We start from the raw sequence: 18,781 nt of genomic DNA on the forward strand, positions 1-18,781 counted from the left end.
GTGATTCTGCCAATCTGATGCTCATCAGACCATTGTGAAGAAAAATCAGATAGGGTGCGAAGGAAGGCTTTCTACATTGTTTCCTCTCAAAACTTAAATTTTACAGATCTGCACTCTTCATCATTTTATTCTTGGTCCGGTATTCTTAAATATGTACATTAGTTGCATTTCAACTACCTTTAATTTTTTCACTAGCCTAATTACTCTCAGATTTTTGCTCATGTTTAGCCTAAACTTTTCCTTCCTTTGCTTATGGCCATTACTTCTTTTTCTGTTTTCTTCTGAGACTTGGTATAATTTCCTTCCTTCATTTACATTGTTACCTTGAAGATATTTACAGGCTATGTTCTTTTTCCTCCTGAGGTTTGTTTCTCCTGTGTTGCTCTTTTCAATCCCTTTCTTTTTTCTTCTTTCCCTAATTTGTATGCTCCCCATCTGTTTTTATCATTAGTACAGCTAAGCATTGTGACTAATTTTTCATGTGATCTTTTTCTCATATGTTAAAATCTAATAGTTAAGTAGCAGAACTGACCTTAAAATGCTGAAGGACAATTACACAAAAAAACACTGCATAATAGTCTCTCTTTTATCACACTCTTTTGTGCTTTTAATGTCCATCAACAGCAAACTACTTCTATCGCTAAGCTAGCTGCTGCAGTTATGCACAAAGCCCAAAAAATAAATCTATAGCCTTTTTTTTTTTCATGTAGGACTTTATATCCCCATTTCTTTAATTTCTTATTGGTGCATATCTTGTTTGCAAGCTGCCCAGACTTGCATAGGTTCTGCATAACTTGTAGTACCTATCTGAGTCTGGTGCATGCATTTGAGCATGCAGGCAGACTGTGCTCCACAATTAAAACACAGGAATGGCATTCAGTGTGCATGTCCTGCTTTCAATGCTTTTCCACTTAAGAAAGACCAGGCCAGGTTTACAGCTATATTTAAGCACATTGACCTGTATGTAGATGTCTGACAGGGTTTTCAGAAGTGGCTAGGCAGGCCGAGTTCCTAATCCTAATTTTCCTGATTTTACTGGTTTACACCTGAATTTCTTCAGATATCTGCTGCCTGTTCTTGATAAGTTTGCTGGGTGGGAACTGCTATTTCTCTGTGTACAGTGCTGAGAAAAGCAGAGGCCTGTCCTTACCAGTTAGTAAGCAGTACCAATCTGAAAATGCCTCACAGCAGCAAAACAAAAACAGAAATATGCCAAGTGTCTATGCAGTAGGAATTAATACAATGTAGAAGGAGCCAAGCAAAAAGAAAGCGTGCAATCAGTTCATCTGATGATGAGAATGAAGAACTGATGATCAAAACACTCTCACTAAGCAGCTCTAGATGAGGCATTGCTTTTCTGTTCTTCGCGTATAAAGTGATCAATAATGTCCCCCAATAAAAAAACAGATTAGATGTAAAAAAAAAAAAAAAAAAAGTGCAAGAATATACTTTTTTTTTTGCAATCTTTGGCCAAATGCTTGTTTATAAATAATATAGGGATAGATGCAATCTGAGAAGACTGCTTGCATTGGCAATACAGTGCCAGGGAATGGGAATCTCAAGTCTGTCAGAAAAAGAAATGTGTATAGTAACCCACAAGCTTGAGAAGATACAGCTCCTTTGCCCTGAACCACCTCTTGTCACTGACTGCTGTCAACTGGAGGGTTTGGTTTCAATGTTTTGAGAAACCTTAGGCAATCTCACACAATGCAAGTGAGAAAATGACATCCCTCTGATGATGCAGCCAGTTTTCCTGATCAGCATGATTGTATGAGAGCGCTGTACTTAGTTATATCGATTTGTCTCTGAGAGCTCTTCCTGCCACATAAATCTCATAGAAAATCTTTAAAGATCTTGCCCCAGAAGGCCACTACGTTTTCTTTCTCAGAAAAAGAAGCAGAGCCAGGAATTCATTTCTCAAAGTTTTAACTAGAGTGGTCCATTTATGAGGCAGATCTGAATGCAGATCTATTTTACATTTTGAAACATTTAAAATCACTGCTGCACTTTGTGATTAACCTTCACATCTAAGCAGTGCTACAAAGAGTTGTATCTATCTCTTCTCCCTTTCTCTCTTAGTTTGAGAGGCTTGAATAAAGAAAATCACCTTTCTGTTAGATGGAGGAATTTGAAGAAGCATTGTGCTTATTGTAGCTCAAGCTTTAAGTACAATAGACACCACATTATAAAGATTTTATTTGTGCCACTCTAGCTAAAAAGACTGTTAGGGCTTCCCTGATGAAATTTTGCTTTTTTGAATAACTAAAATGATTTTTTTAATAGATAAATATTTTAAAATAAGAATCAGGTCTTTCAACTAATTTCTTCCAGCATATATATAAGTAAATGCAAGAAAACATAAGAAGTTTGACCTTTCTTTTTCCCTTGACAAAGATTAAAAAAATAAAATAAAATGAAAAAGTTTATTGGGTCTGAATTACCAGCAACACAGAAAGAGTCTGTTTGTGTAAATACATACACGTGTGAGTTTTAGGCTGTTCAGGTTCAGAATAGCTTGCATGATGGGGCTATAAATGTTCCGATAATGCTAAATGTTTGTTAATATTATTTTTTTCCTCTTTAAAAACCTGGTAAATGATTCCTTGTCTTGCTCTGTCACTGAGTTTGTCTGTCCATGCACTGTAATAGGAGACGGGGGACTTTATTTCCTTCTCCTCTTTTTTTCTTCTAAGCAAACTAGTTCCAAGACCTTTTACAACCAATATATGCCAAAGCAGAATGTCATTTATTTATTCAAACTGCACAGTCCAGTGCAACTTAAATATAATTGCCACACAGCAGAATGAAGCTGACATCATAAAACCAGGAGATGGCAAGCAACCTCCTACAGGTGTAGCACCTCTGACAAGAAAGGAGGATATTGCACTAATCCAGAAGGTAATAAGAAATTAAACAGGCCACCATTTTGTCATGTATTGCAGAGAGATACACTAGGACATTTATATGGAGACGGTTTCAAAGAAGTGAGCACTGTACCTGTCCCATCAATGGAGCAAGTTTGTGAACATGGCGTTAGTTGTGCTAATGAACCCTGGCTTACTGTATATTCACATGTTTGTGAGTTCTTTCCTAAGCTTGTCTAAGTATTCTTATTCTGACTATGGTAAATTAGTGGAATTTGGTACAGAAATGGAGGAGAAATCTGACTCAGTTAAGCAGCAGGGTTTTTGAAGACTGGAATGGACAGTGCCTGACAGAATATGTAGTAATTTTGTCAGGAGGATCAATTCTCATACCTGCAGCATATCAGCTTGTCTACATAAGTGTGGAACTTTTTTTTCAAACAACAGTTCATTCTGATTAGAGTGTGAATCCTTCTCCGAAACCTGAAGAATATAAGGCACCCATCTTTCCCAGATTTTTGCATATATTTCATTTTATGTACCAGGACAAGGGCCTTTAGTTTCAGTGAACTGACTGACTGAATAATCATAAAATACAAAGAAATTCAAAGTCAATTTCTGAGCCTCCATCAGATTCTAGAAACCAACTCCATGTTTTTTTAAGCAGTCTTTGAATTTTTGAGCTCTCCTTCCTCAGCTTTTGCGTGCCTGCGGTATTAATGGTTCATGTTTATGGCAGAAATGTAAATATGTCCACTAACCCTATACGACAGTCCAAGTTATATTTCCATCAGGAATGATGTTTCTCCAGCTGACTTTCAGCGCTCTTTTACATTTCCTGTAGTGCTCTTTTGTCCTTAGGTGAGACAAACACAGACAGACTTGTCTCCCTTTTCCATGGTTGCTAGCGAGAGGATGGAGAGGTAGGAAGAAAGCACTAGCTGGCTACTGTTTTCATAGGAAAAAAGGGTTTCCTAAAGCTATTTTCCGGGCCTTTCTTTCAGCACTGGAGGAGAGATATTTGTATCCTTCCTGTACCTAGCACCACTCACACCAAATAAAAAAAAATGTGCCTTATTTGCTAAAGAGCCTAGAAAGACTTCTGGTGGCCTCTAACTCACTGCAGTCCCAAAGAGATTGGGCAGTGTGGGAAGACAGTCTGAGTGGAAAGTACCAACTAGGGGAGCAGCGCTGCTAGATTTAGTACTCGCCAACAAGGAGGGTTTGGTCGAAGTGGTGACGGTCAATGGCAGCCTTGGCTGCAGTGACCATGAGATGGTGGAGTTTAGGATCCTGTGTGGGAGGAATAGAATACCTAGCAAAGCCACAGTTCTGGATTTCCGAAGGGCCAACTTTGGCCTCTTCAGTCAACTGCTAAGGGAAGTCTCATGGGAAAGTGTACTAGGCGGTAAAGGGGCTCAAGATAGTTGGTTAGCATTCAAGGACCGCTTCTTCCAAGCTCAGGATCGGAGCGTCCCAATGAGTAGGAAGTCAAGTAAGGGATCTAGGAGACCGGCGTGGTTAAACAAGGAGCTGCTGGGCAAACTCAAGTGGAAAAGGAGAATCTATGGATTATGGAAGGAGGGGCTGGCCGCTTGGGAGGAATATAGGACAGTTGTTAGAGGATGTAGGGAGGCAATTAGGACAGCTAAGGCCTCCTTGGAACTCAATCTTGCTAGTCGGGTTAAAGACAATAGAAAGGGCTTCTTCAAATACATAGCAAATAAAACTAAAACAAGAGGCAATATAGGCCCACTGCTGAACGAAGTGGGTACCCTGGAGACAGAGGATATAAAGAAGGCAGAGGTGCTGAATGCCTTCTTTGCCTCTGTCTTTACTCCTGCAGACTCTCCCCGAGGGCCCCGGATTTCTATAGCCCCAGAAGGAGTCAGGACAAAGGAGGAGTTTGCTTTGGTAGATGAGGATTGGTTTAGGGATCAGCTATGCAAACTGGACATCTGTAAATCGATGGGTCCGGATGGAATGCACCCACGGGTGCTGAGGGAGCTGGCGGAGGTCATTGCTAGGCCACTTTCCATCATCTTTGGTAAGTCGTGGGAAATGGGCGAGGTGCCTGAGGATTGGCGGATGGCAAAGGTCACACCAGTCTATAAGAAGGGCAAGAAGGAGGACCTGGGTAATTATAGACCGGTCAGCCTTACCTCCATCCCTGGAAAGATGATGGAACAACTTATTCTTGACTCCATCACTAGGCATATCAAGGATGAGGGGGTCATTAAGAACAGCCAACATGGTTTTATGAGGGGGAAGTCATGTATGACCAACCTTATAGCCTTCTATGAGGAAGTGACTAGGTGGAGGGATGATGGTAGAGCGGTAGATGTAGTTTTTCTTGATTTCAGTAAGGCATTTGATACTGTCTCCCACAGCATCCTCATAGATAAGCTAAGGAAGTGTGGGCTTGACGATCAAGTAGTGAGGTGGATCGAGAACTGGTTGAAAGGAAGAAGGCAGAGAGTTGTGGTCAATGGCGCAGAATCTAGCTGGAGGTCTGTGACTAGTGGAGTTCCTCAGGGGTCGGTGCTGGGACCGGTGCTGTTTAATATTTTCATCAATGACCTGGATGAGGGAACTGAGTGCACCCTCAGCAAGTTTGCTGATGACACAAAACTGGGAGGAGTGGCTGACACACCAGAGGACTGTGCTGCCATTCAGCGAGACCTGGACAGGCTGGAGAGCTGGGCGGGGAGAAACTTGATGAAATTTAACAAGGGCAAGTGTAGAGTCTTGCATCTGGGGAAGAACAACCCCATGTACCAGTACAGGTTGGGGGTTGACCTGCTGGAAAGTAGTGAAGGGGAAAGGGACCTGGGGGTCCTGGTGGATAGGAGGATGACCATGAGCCAGCAATGTGCTCTTGTGGCCAAGAAGGCAAATGGCATCTTAGGGTGCATTAGAAAGGGAGTGGTTAGTAGGTCAAGAGAGGTTCTCCTCCCCCTCTACTCAGCCTTGGTGAGGCCGCATCTGGAATATTGCGTCCAGTTCTGGGCCCCTCTGTTCAAGAAGGACAGGGAATTGCTTGAAGGAGTCCAGCGCAGAGCCACAAAGATGATTAAGGGAGTGGAACATCTCCCTTATGAGGAGAGGCTGAGGGAGCTGGGTCTCTTTAGCTTGCAAAAGAGGAGACTGAGGGGTGACCTCATCAATGTTTACAAATATGTGAAGGGTAGGTGTCAGGATGATGGAGCTAGGCTTTTTTCAGTGATATCCAGTGATAGGACAAGGGGCAATGGGTGTAAACTGGAACATAGGAAGTTCCACGTTAACATCAGGAAGAACTTCTTTACTGTAAGAGTGACAGAGCACTGGAACAGGTTGCCCAGGGGGGTTGTGGAGTCTCCTACACTGGAGATATTCAAGGCCCGCCTGGACAAGTTCCTGTGTGATGTACTGTAGGCTACCCTGCTCTTGCAGGGGGGTTGGACTAGATGATCTTTTGAGGTCCCTTCCAACCCTTGGGATTCTGTGATTCTGTGAAAGTAATCCAGTTATCTTCTGGACTTTGCATTTTCTCACTTCATCACAATACCAGCTCCAGTGATGACAGGAATAACTCGTGTGCTGACAGAACTGCACATATAAAAAAGGTCTTTTGGACTTTACCAATGATTGAAAGGTACCTAGTGAGTGCCCAGAACTATGTGTGTCAGTGAAATGTGAATAATCCATTCACACTTGTAGGGGTAAACCAGATTGTGGGCCAAGTACTTGTCAGAGTTTCAAAAGACAAGGTGGAGTAAAATGGTAAGACTGAGTTATCATTAGCATAACAGCTTTATACATATATAGTTAGTGTATAGTGTAAATGTTTATGAATGTAGTTAGGCCAGAGGATAAAAGAAAGGAAGTGCAAGAGCAAGAGCTGAATGAAATAGAAATTTGCAGCTCAGCTGTGGTCTGTTTGGTCTAGAGGCTGGGTGTGCAGAAGAGGTGGCCAGAGCTGGCACAAAGCAAGCACTTACTGCAGCAGGGACATGACCTTCCTGTGGAAAGGAAACTAGAGAGAACAGGGAGACAGCTGACAGGATTTGATGATGTCTCAGCTGACATACAGTGAGGATTGTTGTTGTTTTTGGGGTTTTTTGTTTTACAAGGTAATTGTTAGCAGGCAATAAAATGGAATGCTGAAGATTTGGCACAATGTTTTATACATTATGATCCTCCTGCTAGAGATCTTTGTTCACATGTGATTCTTTTATTTCATAGTCCTCAGGAGCATCATCTTTAACCTGAGTCCCTTTGTCCTCTGCTGTACTTCATGCTGGTCATGAAACAGTTAACCTGTACTGTCTTTCAGGAGTCCCATTTCACTCCTGCCAGAATCAATGATGAAATTCTGACTGCAAAAGTGAGCGAGCCCATGGGCCAGATGGATATTTGGTATCAAAACTGGAAAGACTCTTTCTGCAATAAAAAGCTATATGAAGCATTTGCTCTAAAGACAAATACCAATCTCTTGTCTCCAGGGTATTTGCAATCAATATTATATTACAGGTTGATTAAATACCAAGATATTAGGACGGTGAATCTCAAAATGTAGTTTTGGCTTTTCTTTGTTTCTCAAAAACAGTTGTAAAAAATGTTTAGAGAAGTGTTGACAATACCAGAAAACAACAAAAGCAAAATAGCAACATGGTTACTGTTTCTGAACTTGCAAACTTGACAAGGGGGAAACACTCACCACTGGGTCAGTTCCTGGCAGATGCTGTAGGTGGGCAAAATATCATAACCTTGTGCGCTAAATATTTTGGCCATTTATTTTGCATTCTGTGCAAGTAGGCAGTAGAACATGTGGAATAATTTCTACACATAGCTTCTTAGACTAGAATCCATTATGTTAATAAAAGGTGGGTGCCTCTCAAAAAGTCAGTGACATCCACAGGAAGAGAAAGGTTGAAATCTATTGTCTTCATGTTGAAATATGGGATGTGCGTGGAAATCAAAATTCTAGATTTGATGCATTTGACACTGTCACAAAAAATGGGTAAGCAAGAGAATGAAGGCCATGTGAAGAGGCATAGCTAACCCAGCTATAATTCGGAGCAGTAACACGTGGCTTGGCCCTCTTGTTCCTTTTTATCCCATTAGGCTTTCTGTCTTTGGCAACAGGTATTAGGTTCATGTCCATCTGAACACGAGCAATAAAATCTGGAACTACTGTGATAAGGAGGAGGCAGAGAGAACCTGGCTCCATACTCTAACTCTAGATAAGTTAGGCCATCAAAATGCCCAACAGTGGGGGAGTAAGAAATGTAATGAAATGTAAACAAAATGAGTAACAAGGTGAGGAGTGCTCCCTCTGTGAGTTGTCAGTACAGGCTTACAGAAAAGCTGGGTTGGAGACTGAATCAGTTGGACCCCTACTTTCTCTTGCCCCTCCACCGGTTTCTTCACTCTTTCACTTCCTAGAGCTCTTTTATTTAGTCCTCTTTTCAGTGAATTGTTACCAAAGTTTAAGTTTGTTCTTTGGGGGCATTTTTTGTTTTATTTTGTTTTATTAAAGGAGGTTTGAGAGTTTGTTTGTTCTAATAAGCAGGAGCTGTAATTGGGAAATGGGTTAAGCTTGCTTCCAATTAAGATAATTGACATGAAATACCCAATTGCATCCTGAGAGAGAGAGGGAGAGAGAAAAATAAGTTCCCCAGCTGAGCTGTAGAAGAGAGCAGCTTTGTCTAACAATGTAGGTAGAAGCAGATGTTTAGAAAAACATGTAAAAGCAATCAGGAGGGGATTTATTCATTTGTTTATTAATTAAGATGCATGCATGAGCAGACAGGCAGCAAAGTTCTGAGTTAAGAAAGTTCCAGCAGGGGTTATAAGGAAAGCTGTATAAAGGGGACCCTGGTTGGTTATATATATGTGTATATGTATATGCACACACACACATATACATATTAAGAATGAACCACCCCAAAGTTTTTTTTTTTAAGATTTAAGTCAGCACATCCCCTTGATCCTTGTAAGTTTTTTCTCTTTTGTTTAAATAGAGTAAGATACATTATAAGGTCCTATCAGGCCATGAGTATCTATCTCCACATCTAGTAAAAATGCACATGGCTTTGTGCACTCCATGGTTTGCCAAGTTTAAAAGTGCATGATGAGTACTAGAGTGATTCTGAATAGCAATGGAGCACTCCTGACAATGCTCATGTTTGCTTTTAAATTTGTGGGGAATAAGGAAATCAGCCTTTCTGGTTGGAGGGACAGAGAAGCTTGGGGATCTGATGTGGGGACAAATAGCCACTGTGAACCTGTTAGAGGCCTCAGTTCTGAGAATAGAAAATGTAGAGGGTGTTTAATTGTTAGATAGCTGTCTGTGCTAAAAATGGGGAAATATGTACTAGTGCTGATAAGAAAAAGGAAAGGCTTCAAAGGCTTTAGCTGAGAATATGTACTTTTTAAATTTTAAAATGTTTGTACCTTATCCAAGGAATTTGGACTTCGTGTACAACATCAAAGGTAACACTATCAGAGATTACAACTGGAAGGGCCAACACAGAATTCATTTGTCTGCTCATGTAAGTGATCATTCCTGCAATTTTTCTGCAAGTATTAAAGCATCACTTAAATGTATTGTTCTTTTCTTCAGTTTCCTTGTACAAGCTGTCCTTGAAATTCAACAAGGACTGGTTAAGTGTTTTTAAAGAAAGAGACTATAGACTTGAGTGGCTAACTTGACTTTGGTAGCATCAAGGAGAAATGAATATGGGGGTGGATTGTGTTTTGTGTGTTGTTTGTTGGGGGAGAGTTATATAGATAAATCTGGTAAATTAATGTCTGAGAATCAAACATGTTTTCTGGATGAAATGTCAGCCTTTAGTTGACTTTTCTTTGTGATTGAGGTGCTTTTTGTTAGTCAATCAAATAAGAAATACGTCAGATTCTTCTTTCATGTAAATAAGAGTGGTAGGGTCCTTCTGTTGTGCTTCTGGCACTCAGGGCTTCAATAGACATGGAGGGTTGCAAAGCCTGGACCACGTCTCAGCGGGTGGATAACCAGGATTCCTGCTGCTGCACCTGTCTTCATTTAGAAGATGAAAAGCCTAAGCTGATGTTTTGTGAAATTTTGTAGGGCTGCTCTAATGCAAAAAGTAACAGATCCAAGAGATGGGGTAACTGCAGGCTCTCTATGCTTGCAATTTTAAAGGTGTGTGTGGGAAGTACGTGCATCCTCCATGTATAGTGCAGTGTTTAGTTTATGTGATTTGGTGTTCAGATAATGAGATTTTTTTGGGGGGAGGCAGCACTTATCACAGAATAGTGATCCTACTGCTCTTACAGCATGTTGCAAGCCAGGCACTTACAAATGGCATTTGAAAGACTGAATTTACCCCTGTGTCTTAAAGTGATCATGGAATCTTTTCAAAGGCTTATTTCTGTGACAGTGTTGTAAACATAAAACATGGAATTAGGAAAAAAAAAAAAAAACAAGTTAGAAAAAAACAATTTATTCAGTAGTATCATATAAATAACTTGTTACAAAAATCAATTTGCAAAAAGGCAAATTCATTCTGTCTGTGAGAAATTTTTGTTCAAATTGGTTTCTCATTAAATCCTGAAATTTCATTTTTCCTTGTCCCCCAACCCCCCAAAAGAAGCCAGTACAGTGAACAGGAAACATAAGGGAGAGAGTGCACGCTTGCCGTCTGACCATAACGAATTGCCCATCCACGCTGCAGGAGAGATAATTGTTCCGGCATGGATCCCTTTGCAGCACAGGGAAGCTTCAAGGTGTAAATCTCTTGCGCGACAAAAATCTTATAGCATGCAAATGTCCCTCTAGGCTGAGCAGTGACCAGATCTATCTGATGCTGAGGCTCCCTTGGCACAACCAGGATTGGCATCACCATGCCTGGAGCATGCCAGTAAGTAAATCTTCTCAGGTGGAGGCATCAGTTTCAATTTATGCTTGGAAGTATTTTAATTAAAAAAAATCAATACCGAAAAGCATTTATTTTAAGGGTTTAAAAATCACAAATAGCAATAGCAGTTTGCCAGATTGATTTCGCTCAGCAACACAGTTAAGATGCACATAGCATTTATTATAAGGCCTTTAAGTTTAATTTTTCAAAGCAATGAATGTAATCACAGAATTAAAACAGTACAGTGATTCTGAAGAAATTTTTATGTGTCAAAATTCACAACAATTTTGTGTTTGCAGTGTTGTTTGTTTGTTGTGTTCACCTGAATACTTAATAATTCTATACATTTGTTTCTTTAATAAACACTAAGGTAATAGATCATAGAAAACTAAAAGATTATAGAAAGTGTCTCCAGATATATTTACATAAATAGTGCAGTCTCATAGGAAAGGTCAAAAGCTCATGGGAGTGGAAAGGATTTCTCTATATGCTGGACGTATACTTCAATTTGTCAAGTTGACTTCATGGAAGGAGAAATTTGAAGTTAGCAGCTCCTAATTTTTTTGTTCTTTTTTTTTTTTTTTTCCCTAAAAACAAACAAACAAAAAAAAACATGCAGGGAAAAAAAAAAAAAAAGAAAAAAAGAGCAGGTTCTGTAAATACTCCTTTGAAATCCAGTAACTCTATGCATAATATGACAGCTTTGCGGCTTTTAAGTGCCATGGACCTGCTTTGTGTGTGACTGACTACCTCCCTCCCATCACCTCATTCAATTAATTTTCTGTTGTTCCTGAAATTCCCAGTTCTCTGACTTGCACTCCCTGTAATCCCAGACATGGCTTTTAGATACCTACTGCTGAATTTTATGAACTGTTCAGGAAAGTGTTTAGTGTATGACAAATGCAGGTCTGGGATCAAAAGTGTAGTATTGTGTGTGAAATGATAGACAGCATCAAGATTGTTTCAGTTGTGCCTAAATAAAACTACTGAGGGGAGACGTAAAGCTACATCAAAATATTGTGTGGCTGCTGTGGGTTTTTTTCCTCCTTCTGGACCAATGCATGAGGCCATAGACATTAAATATGCCTTTGTTCCTGTTTAAGTACAGAAAAAATCTCTAAGAAAACAAGTATTTCTGAAGACTGAACCGAAAATGTTGTAGGTTTGACATTTATTGAAGGAGGCTGCTGTTTCACAGGTCTGGGGGGTTTGGAAAAAAGCCCTGCATTTCACAACTTGCAGCATAGTTCATATTTATTGGAAGTAGTGTAATGGTTGTTAATTTGTCACCTCTCATTTGATAAGGGACCTCAGACTGCACTGCTAATTGAAACACAAATGGGTAGGAGCTGGCAACATCCAGCTGCGACAGTGGTCTTCTGAAACACTTCGGTACTACTTATATCCAAAGGAAACATGGAGAGATTTAAAACAGATGGTGGCAGGAAGAGCTAACACAGTGGTGTCTGCAAAGTTACCTGCTCACTATCTGCAATTCACCCTGCAGAAGGCCCTCAAGATAGATCAGCTGCAGAAATCTAACATTTTTTAATAATAATCAAGACAAAGGAACTTTCACAGAGATCTGCGTGTAAATGGCCTAGATTTAATTTTCTTGGTCTGAAAAAAGATGTCTTTCTTCCTATCCATGCAAGTCTCCCTCTGGCTGCTGTAGGAAATCTGGACGTGTTAGGAATGACTGTGAACCATTGACCCTGCTCAAAAGGGATGTCTGGTTTTGAAACATGGCCAGCTTCCAATGTTCATCATTTCCCTTCTTTTTGTCATACTGTACATGTGAAGACAAACATTTCCAAAGCCATTTCTCCCTGCTCTACTTCTTTATGACCGTTCTGCTTTTTATGGTACTACAGATATTCAGTTAGTTGGATTTTGTGGGACTTTTCTGCTTGTTTTCTGACAGAGAAATGGAAGTAGTGTGCCTTATAATGTAGCCTGGTACTTCCAAAAGTGCATTATTTGAAAGTTGCCTCTCCCATTCCTGTTTAACAGCTAGAAACACCTGTCCGTAAAGTGAAATAAGACCTGACAACTGAAAAAAAAGAAAAAGTAAAAAAGTCAGAAAAATGTATCTGTTTCTTAGGACAAATTTAGAAAATATGTCTTGGTACAGGTGGAATGTTGTTCTTCTACTCAGAATATTTCCCAGCATTTTTTTTTTTACCAGCAATAACTTCAAAACCACAAACAACTTGTTTTTCTCATCTTCATCTATGTCAGGTTTGAGAACACATCCCAGTCCTGTGATACTATTGGTAGAACCATGTGGGAACCCCAAATTCCCTTGTCCAGAGCTCGCTGGAAGTTTCTGTTTTCAGCTCTTTTTCAAGCACTTGTCTACATAGAGAGATTTCCTAGCACATTGGAGGCATGTGCTGCTGTGTCTCTCCATACTAGTGCTGCTATGGGATAAAATCAGTTTCACCCTGAAATATTGTTCTGGAGAAAAATCATTTTTATAGAATAAAGTGGCTGTTTTGGGAGCTGAGATGAAATAGCTATATTAGAAACCTTTTTCAATTTCAAGCGTAGAGAGGTTATTGTTCTGCCATAGCAGAAAAGTCTCCCATGTAAACATGCACCTGTTTTGTGTTAACTCCACTGAATTCCTTGGTACCTGTTCATAGGTCCCCTGTTAGATCAGATGTTTTTCCAAACTGAAAGCCAACTGCATTGCTTATCTCTACCTGGCTTAGCGAAGCTTCTTAATAATATCTCTTCTTAAATAGGTGCGGTTGTAAGAAAATCAGGCTTAAAACAGCCTTGAAAAACACTTCATAGCCCATAGTCTAACACTTGTTTATCTATAAATTACAATTCTAACACTGTATTAAAGCATTGTTAAATACTCATTTCTATCACCTAGCACTCTGGCATGCTACAAAGTGCAAAGAAATACTACTGCAAAGCTTTGTATTCACTGCAATATGGCACTTTCAATACTTAATATGCAGTACTGATTTTATAAATTGCACTTTGTGGTACTGCTAATCAAGAAGAAAAGACAGAACTGAACTCTTCTTGCTGTGTGAGAGATGCTAAATCTGTCTAATTTGCAGGAAAAAGTAGACTTTAAAACCTAGGTGTATAAATAATAATTCGGATGCAAGTTTGCTTTGAATTTTCTTAGAAGAAAATTTGCTATTCAGGCACCATATTGGTGGTGACATAACAATTTTCTATGTAATATATTTACAAAACAGGAGTGATTACTGGTACTTACTGTGCCACGCAATGGACAAAAGAAAAGCAGTTTTCAATCAAAAATAAGAAGGAAAAAACCCAAATGAAACTTGCGCTTGGACGGCTACTAACAATCACTAAATCAGACAAAACCACTGTACGAACATAGGAAACTAGTTACAAGGAGGTGAGTGATCCTCCTGTTGTCTTTTTCCCACCCCAAAGAATGCCTAATGAAAGTTGACCTGCAGGGTGCCCCAGCCCTTTCAGGGCGTAAGGTCTGCCTTCAATCAGATGATGGTGACAAGTCAAGCACCTTTCTTCCCTGTGGGCTGGGGGTGGCTTGCAGGTCCAAATGTGTGTGCAGTTTCACAGCCACCTCTGTCATTCCCTTTGTGAATAAATCTGTTTCCCCAGGGCCTGAGGAGAGGAAGAGGCACTAGCTCATTTTGGGTGTCCAGCTGGACTCTGAGCTCGAGGCAATGCCAGGCAGTGAAGGGTGAGACAAAGGTGTGTTAGGGAGCCACTGGGAAGAGCTCCCTAGGGGTACACTGTCTCCACTGAGTGAATGAAGAAAGCAGCCCAAAGTGAGGGACATATGGCAGGTGGTGCTGAGCATCTGTTCCTCCTCCACTTATCTGAAATCCAGATGGTCCCTCCTGTATGTGCCAGAGCCAGGTTTTGGACAGGTTGCCTCCTGGAAGTTCTCATTTCAAGGAAGACATGAAGGGCTAGACTTTCAAAGGCTTTTATCATCTTAAATTACTGAAAGGCCCACAGAAGGACATAATAAAGACCTCGTACCACTGCCATTGTGACAGGTGCGGCAGGCTCAGCCTTCTAAGCAATAGAGTTGGGCACTTTGTTCTGCTGAACTGAAGCACTGTATGAGGCCTACATCAGGGAGAGCAGGGGCTGCTCAGGATCCTTTGAAACACTGGACTCCTCCACACTGAACATCCACCTACCTGTCATGCTGGTCATCAGCAAGTCATCATTAGCTGCTTTGCCCTAAACCTACAAATGTGCAGTGCTTTCCACTGCAGAACTGTTCTTCCCAGTCCCATCAGGGCACTGCCACATGGCTGGCTCATCCTCTTCACTGGGACTGTTTCACAAAACCTGAAATTATGTTGTCATGTTTGTAGAAGTCTAATACTTGTGAATTTTACTGCTCTTTCTATTTAAATCTCTAGGAGTAATGAATTCCAGGGATTAATTTTTAATCCCCTTTAATTTTCTCTTTATTAACTTTTCCCCTTCTCTATATTTAGAGTAAATTGGAGCTGTTGTTTAGTTTTTAAACTGATTCACTTAAGATTCAGGAGAGGACGAAAATAGATCCCTGCCTGTGATACTGGTATTAAATACTGTTTCGAAATTAAATAAATGAGATTAGTTATGTATGAGGTATATTAAAAAAAAAAAAAAAATCTTCCTTCTTTCCTTGTCATGGGCTGTGTCCCTGCTTTGGGACTCAGGGTGGCTTTTAGCTCCTGGAATTGGATGTCCCATGGCAGTTTCCTCCAAATAACCTCTTCTAGATGGCTGGATTTGAAAAGCAGCACCTGCATACATTTGGCAAACCAGCAGAGACACTGAATGGTGCACAAGCTATAAAAAAGCCTGGTTTGGCCTGAGACTACAGCATCTTCCCTCACCCCATCCCTGGACAAAAATGCCTTAGCTTGGCAAAGTGGATAAATGGACGTACATAGAGACTTGTGATTAAAATTTTATCTTTTGGTGAAGTCTTTAAGAACCCTGGCTAAATAGGTTATTAAAAAAAAAAAAAAAAAAAGCGCTATAGTTATAGACCCTACTTTTCAGGCTGTTGGAATGACAACTGATTCTCACTTACTTGTGCATACAGGGCTTGACTCTGGAAATGAAACAACCACCCAAAAGCATGAGACATTACTTCCTCTGGCAGAATACCAGCATTTTCCATCTCTAAAACTTTTTGCAAATGACTTGTATAATTCTTGCAACATCCTGATGAGGTAGGCATTATTTCCCCTCTTTACAGATAGCAAAACTAGGCAAAGAGTCAGCCAGGGATCCACCCTGGGCATCCAGGCAGGGGAAGGTCAAGACAAAATAAGCACTCTTTCCTCCTTTGCAGCTGCTCTTTTTGTCCCAGTGGGTGGTAATCCCCTTGAGGCTACCACTTCTCTCCTCCACATAAGACCAGGCTGAATACGAAACGGCTAACACCTCCGCAGTGCAGTGGCTATCACTGAACTGATGTGCATGTGAAGACTGACTAAAGAAGTACAAAGGAAAACAAAGTTATGATCTGCTCCTTCCTCCAAGTCATGATCTAATCTGGAGTTGAATTAGATGATTCTCCCCATATCACAAGGCAGGTCTGGGTTAGAACTGGGAAATAATCTAGGAATTAGATACTGGGGCTACTGATCACACACACATGCACGCACACACATCTCTTCAGCAATGCTAGGTCAGAAGAATATATACATAGCGGTCAATGAACTATATCTAAGTGTGTGATAGTATGATTCTGGGGGCAATGATGAGTCCTAGAAAAACACTTAGGTTTAAATGACCATTAGACCTTTCTACCCTTCTAATGAGAAAAATGCATGTTTGATGTTTTTTTGTCTCAGCTTACTCTACTTGTATAAAAACCCTTCATTCCACCACCACTACTTTTGGCTATAATACATAGGGTAAACTAGGGTACCTCATTACATTGGGATGTGCAATACACAATCAACAGAGCAGTTGTCTGAGCTGAATAGTCTGAATACAAGTAAAAAAGAGCAAGTGAGCTTAAACAGTAGTATATTCCAATTTACAATATAAGCAGAACGAGTAAAAACATTGCTCCCATCAGATCCTTTTTTTTCCCCTCCAATACTGCCGTGCCTCTAAGATTGGCTTGGTAAACTGGATGCAGTGAAAAATAAGAATTCTGCCTCTTGGAAGCTCGTAAAATGATACTAGAAAAAGTTTTCTGATGGCTGATCCACACAGACTGCAATCATTAGACAATTTGAGTGGGTAGAACAGCGAACCCTTTCACACGGCTCTGGAGAAATAGAAAAAAATAGCCACCTCACATTTCTCAATGCTGTTTCTGAAAATGAGGAATGGAAACAAAAAAGAAAAGAAAAAAGGCAACACATTAAGAGTCTTTGTCACTGTCCATTGCGCCATACATATCTGCCAGCTTTTTAAACCGAGGTCCCCAGTCACTGAGGTAATCATAGTCCTGATCTCCATCCGTAGTCACCGACTCCAAGGAGCTGAGGGACTCAGCCACAGAACCATTACCTTCATACGCGTAGGTTGCTAATGAGTCATACGGGGGTGCCGTTGGATCTATATCATTTTCCTTTAACCTTTGGTTAATGAAATCTCTGACATCCGTGTTATCTCGCACTGTGGCAGTCCGCTGTGGCATAAAAAGTGTTTCCGGCACAATGTCTCTGCGGAATTTATTATCATCTATGGCTTCAGGATTTCTCAGCGTGCCGATATCAAATGCCTGGGTATCTTCCTCTCCACCACCTTCATCATTATAACTGACAATGTTGTCTCTGATGTCTTCTTTCGAAATAATCAAAGGCTCTTTTTTCCGCTGCCTTCTCAGTGCTGCAAAAAGCACCACTGTAACTGGAAACAAAAGTAACAGGAAGAGAAAGGTTAATCCCTAAATCCATTAAAATCCAGAAGAAATGCTGTGCCTCTGGTTGAATATGAAGTTTTAAAAGATGTTTTGCAAAACTGCAAATGTGCACGTCAGGTTTTCAGGCTGTGTGTGCTCTGGGAGTACCTTGGGAGATGAAATGGCATAGATGTGCCCTAGAAGAAAGGAGATGTCAAGCTTGTAAGACGCCAAGTGGAGTGTGTTTTTGTCAGTAGGCCCATTTTTACCCAGAGTCATACAGTAGTTCTGTTGCCTTGAGAACAGAACGAGTTTCATGAGAGCTGGGAAGGAAGAAACACTTTCTTCAAAATAAGTAGCATCAGATGTTATTTACCTTGAGCCCCTGGGAGAAGATGCAACTTGTGCTATGGACAAAGCTAGTACCTACTGGGTTATGGTAAAAGGTTAGCAAAGCTGCATTTCAAGATAAGTAAATCTATCCTCCTCTAGAAAACGATTTGAATACAGAGTGGATTTTCAGACATCACAAGGTCTAAGTTTTATTAACTTCACTGGCATGCTTTTACAATGTACATCACCTTAAAAAGTATAATGGCTTAAATCTTAGACTGATGAGATACGATAGTGGTATATTTTAATCTGCCAAAAGCATGAGATTTCTCAAACAGATATTTTATGTCTTTTATACTAAAGTGTATGTGCGTATACCTGTATTTTTAATTTATTTGAAGGGCAGGAACACTCTCCAAGGCCAAGATCCAAATTTAAATATTTTTACTCAATAATAACCCTGGTACTGATGGAGAAGTAGACACAGAGGGAAGAAGGGGATATGTTCAACACTTCATGTCCTTCAGAAGCTAATTTCAGATTTCTTAGCTGGATTCTACTTTAGGATGCTGAAAGGCTGAATATCTACAAATGAGCAGCAGAAAGGAGCATGGATGTATTGCTACAGTCACTGTTGCTTTGGTAGTCTGAGGTCCACAGTGCCCAGTATTTCAGCTCTGCTGTGTAAACTCCAAGAAAAGGCACATCTTGCAGTCTTTATAGTTCTTTCATAGCAAAGCAAAGCAAATCAGAAAATACCTAAGCTCACTGATATGAGATTATAAGGTGGATCAAAATTATCTTTCATATAATGTGTTTCTAAAATGATGTGTGAGATAAAGCACAGTAACCATTACAGACTT

At 40.3% G+C, this 18,781-nt stretch overlaps 1 protein-coding gene across 3 annotated transcripts in view; it reads right to left on the bottom strand.

The window, feature by feature from the left end:
- Positions 1–10,317: 10,317 nt before the first annotated feature.
- The window catches only part of LOC136008388 (cadherin-6), a 104,209-nt gene continuing 95,745 nt past the window's right edge, over positions 10,318–18,781 (bottom strand). For all 3 annotated transcript variants that reach the window (XM_065667555.1, XM_065667556.1, XM_065667558.1), the window contains one exon: positions 10,318–17,593. In XM_065667555.1, coding sequence (XP_065523627.1) covers positions 17,103–17,593 — 491 coding nt within the window. In that variant the 3' untranslated portion in view covers positions 10,318–17,102. The remainder of the gene's footprint in view (positions 17,594–18,781) is intronic.

Source organism: Lathamus discolor, chromosome 2 (assembly GCF_037157495.1).
Source record: "Lathamus discolor isolate bLatDis1 chromosome 2, bLatDis1.hap1, whole genome shotgun sequence".
NCBI classification, from domain to species: domain Eukaryota; kingdom Metazoa; phylum Chordata; class Aves; order Psittaciformes; family Psittacidae; genus Lathamus; species Lathamus discolor.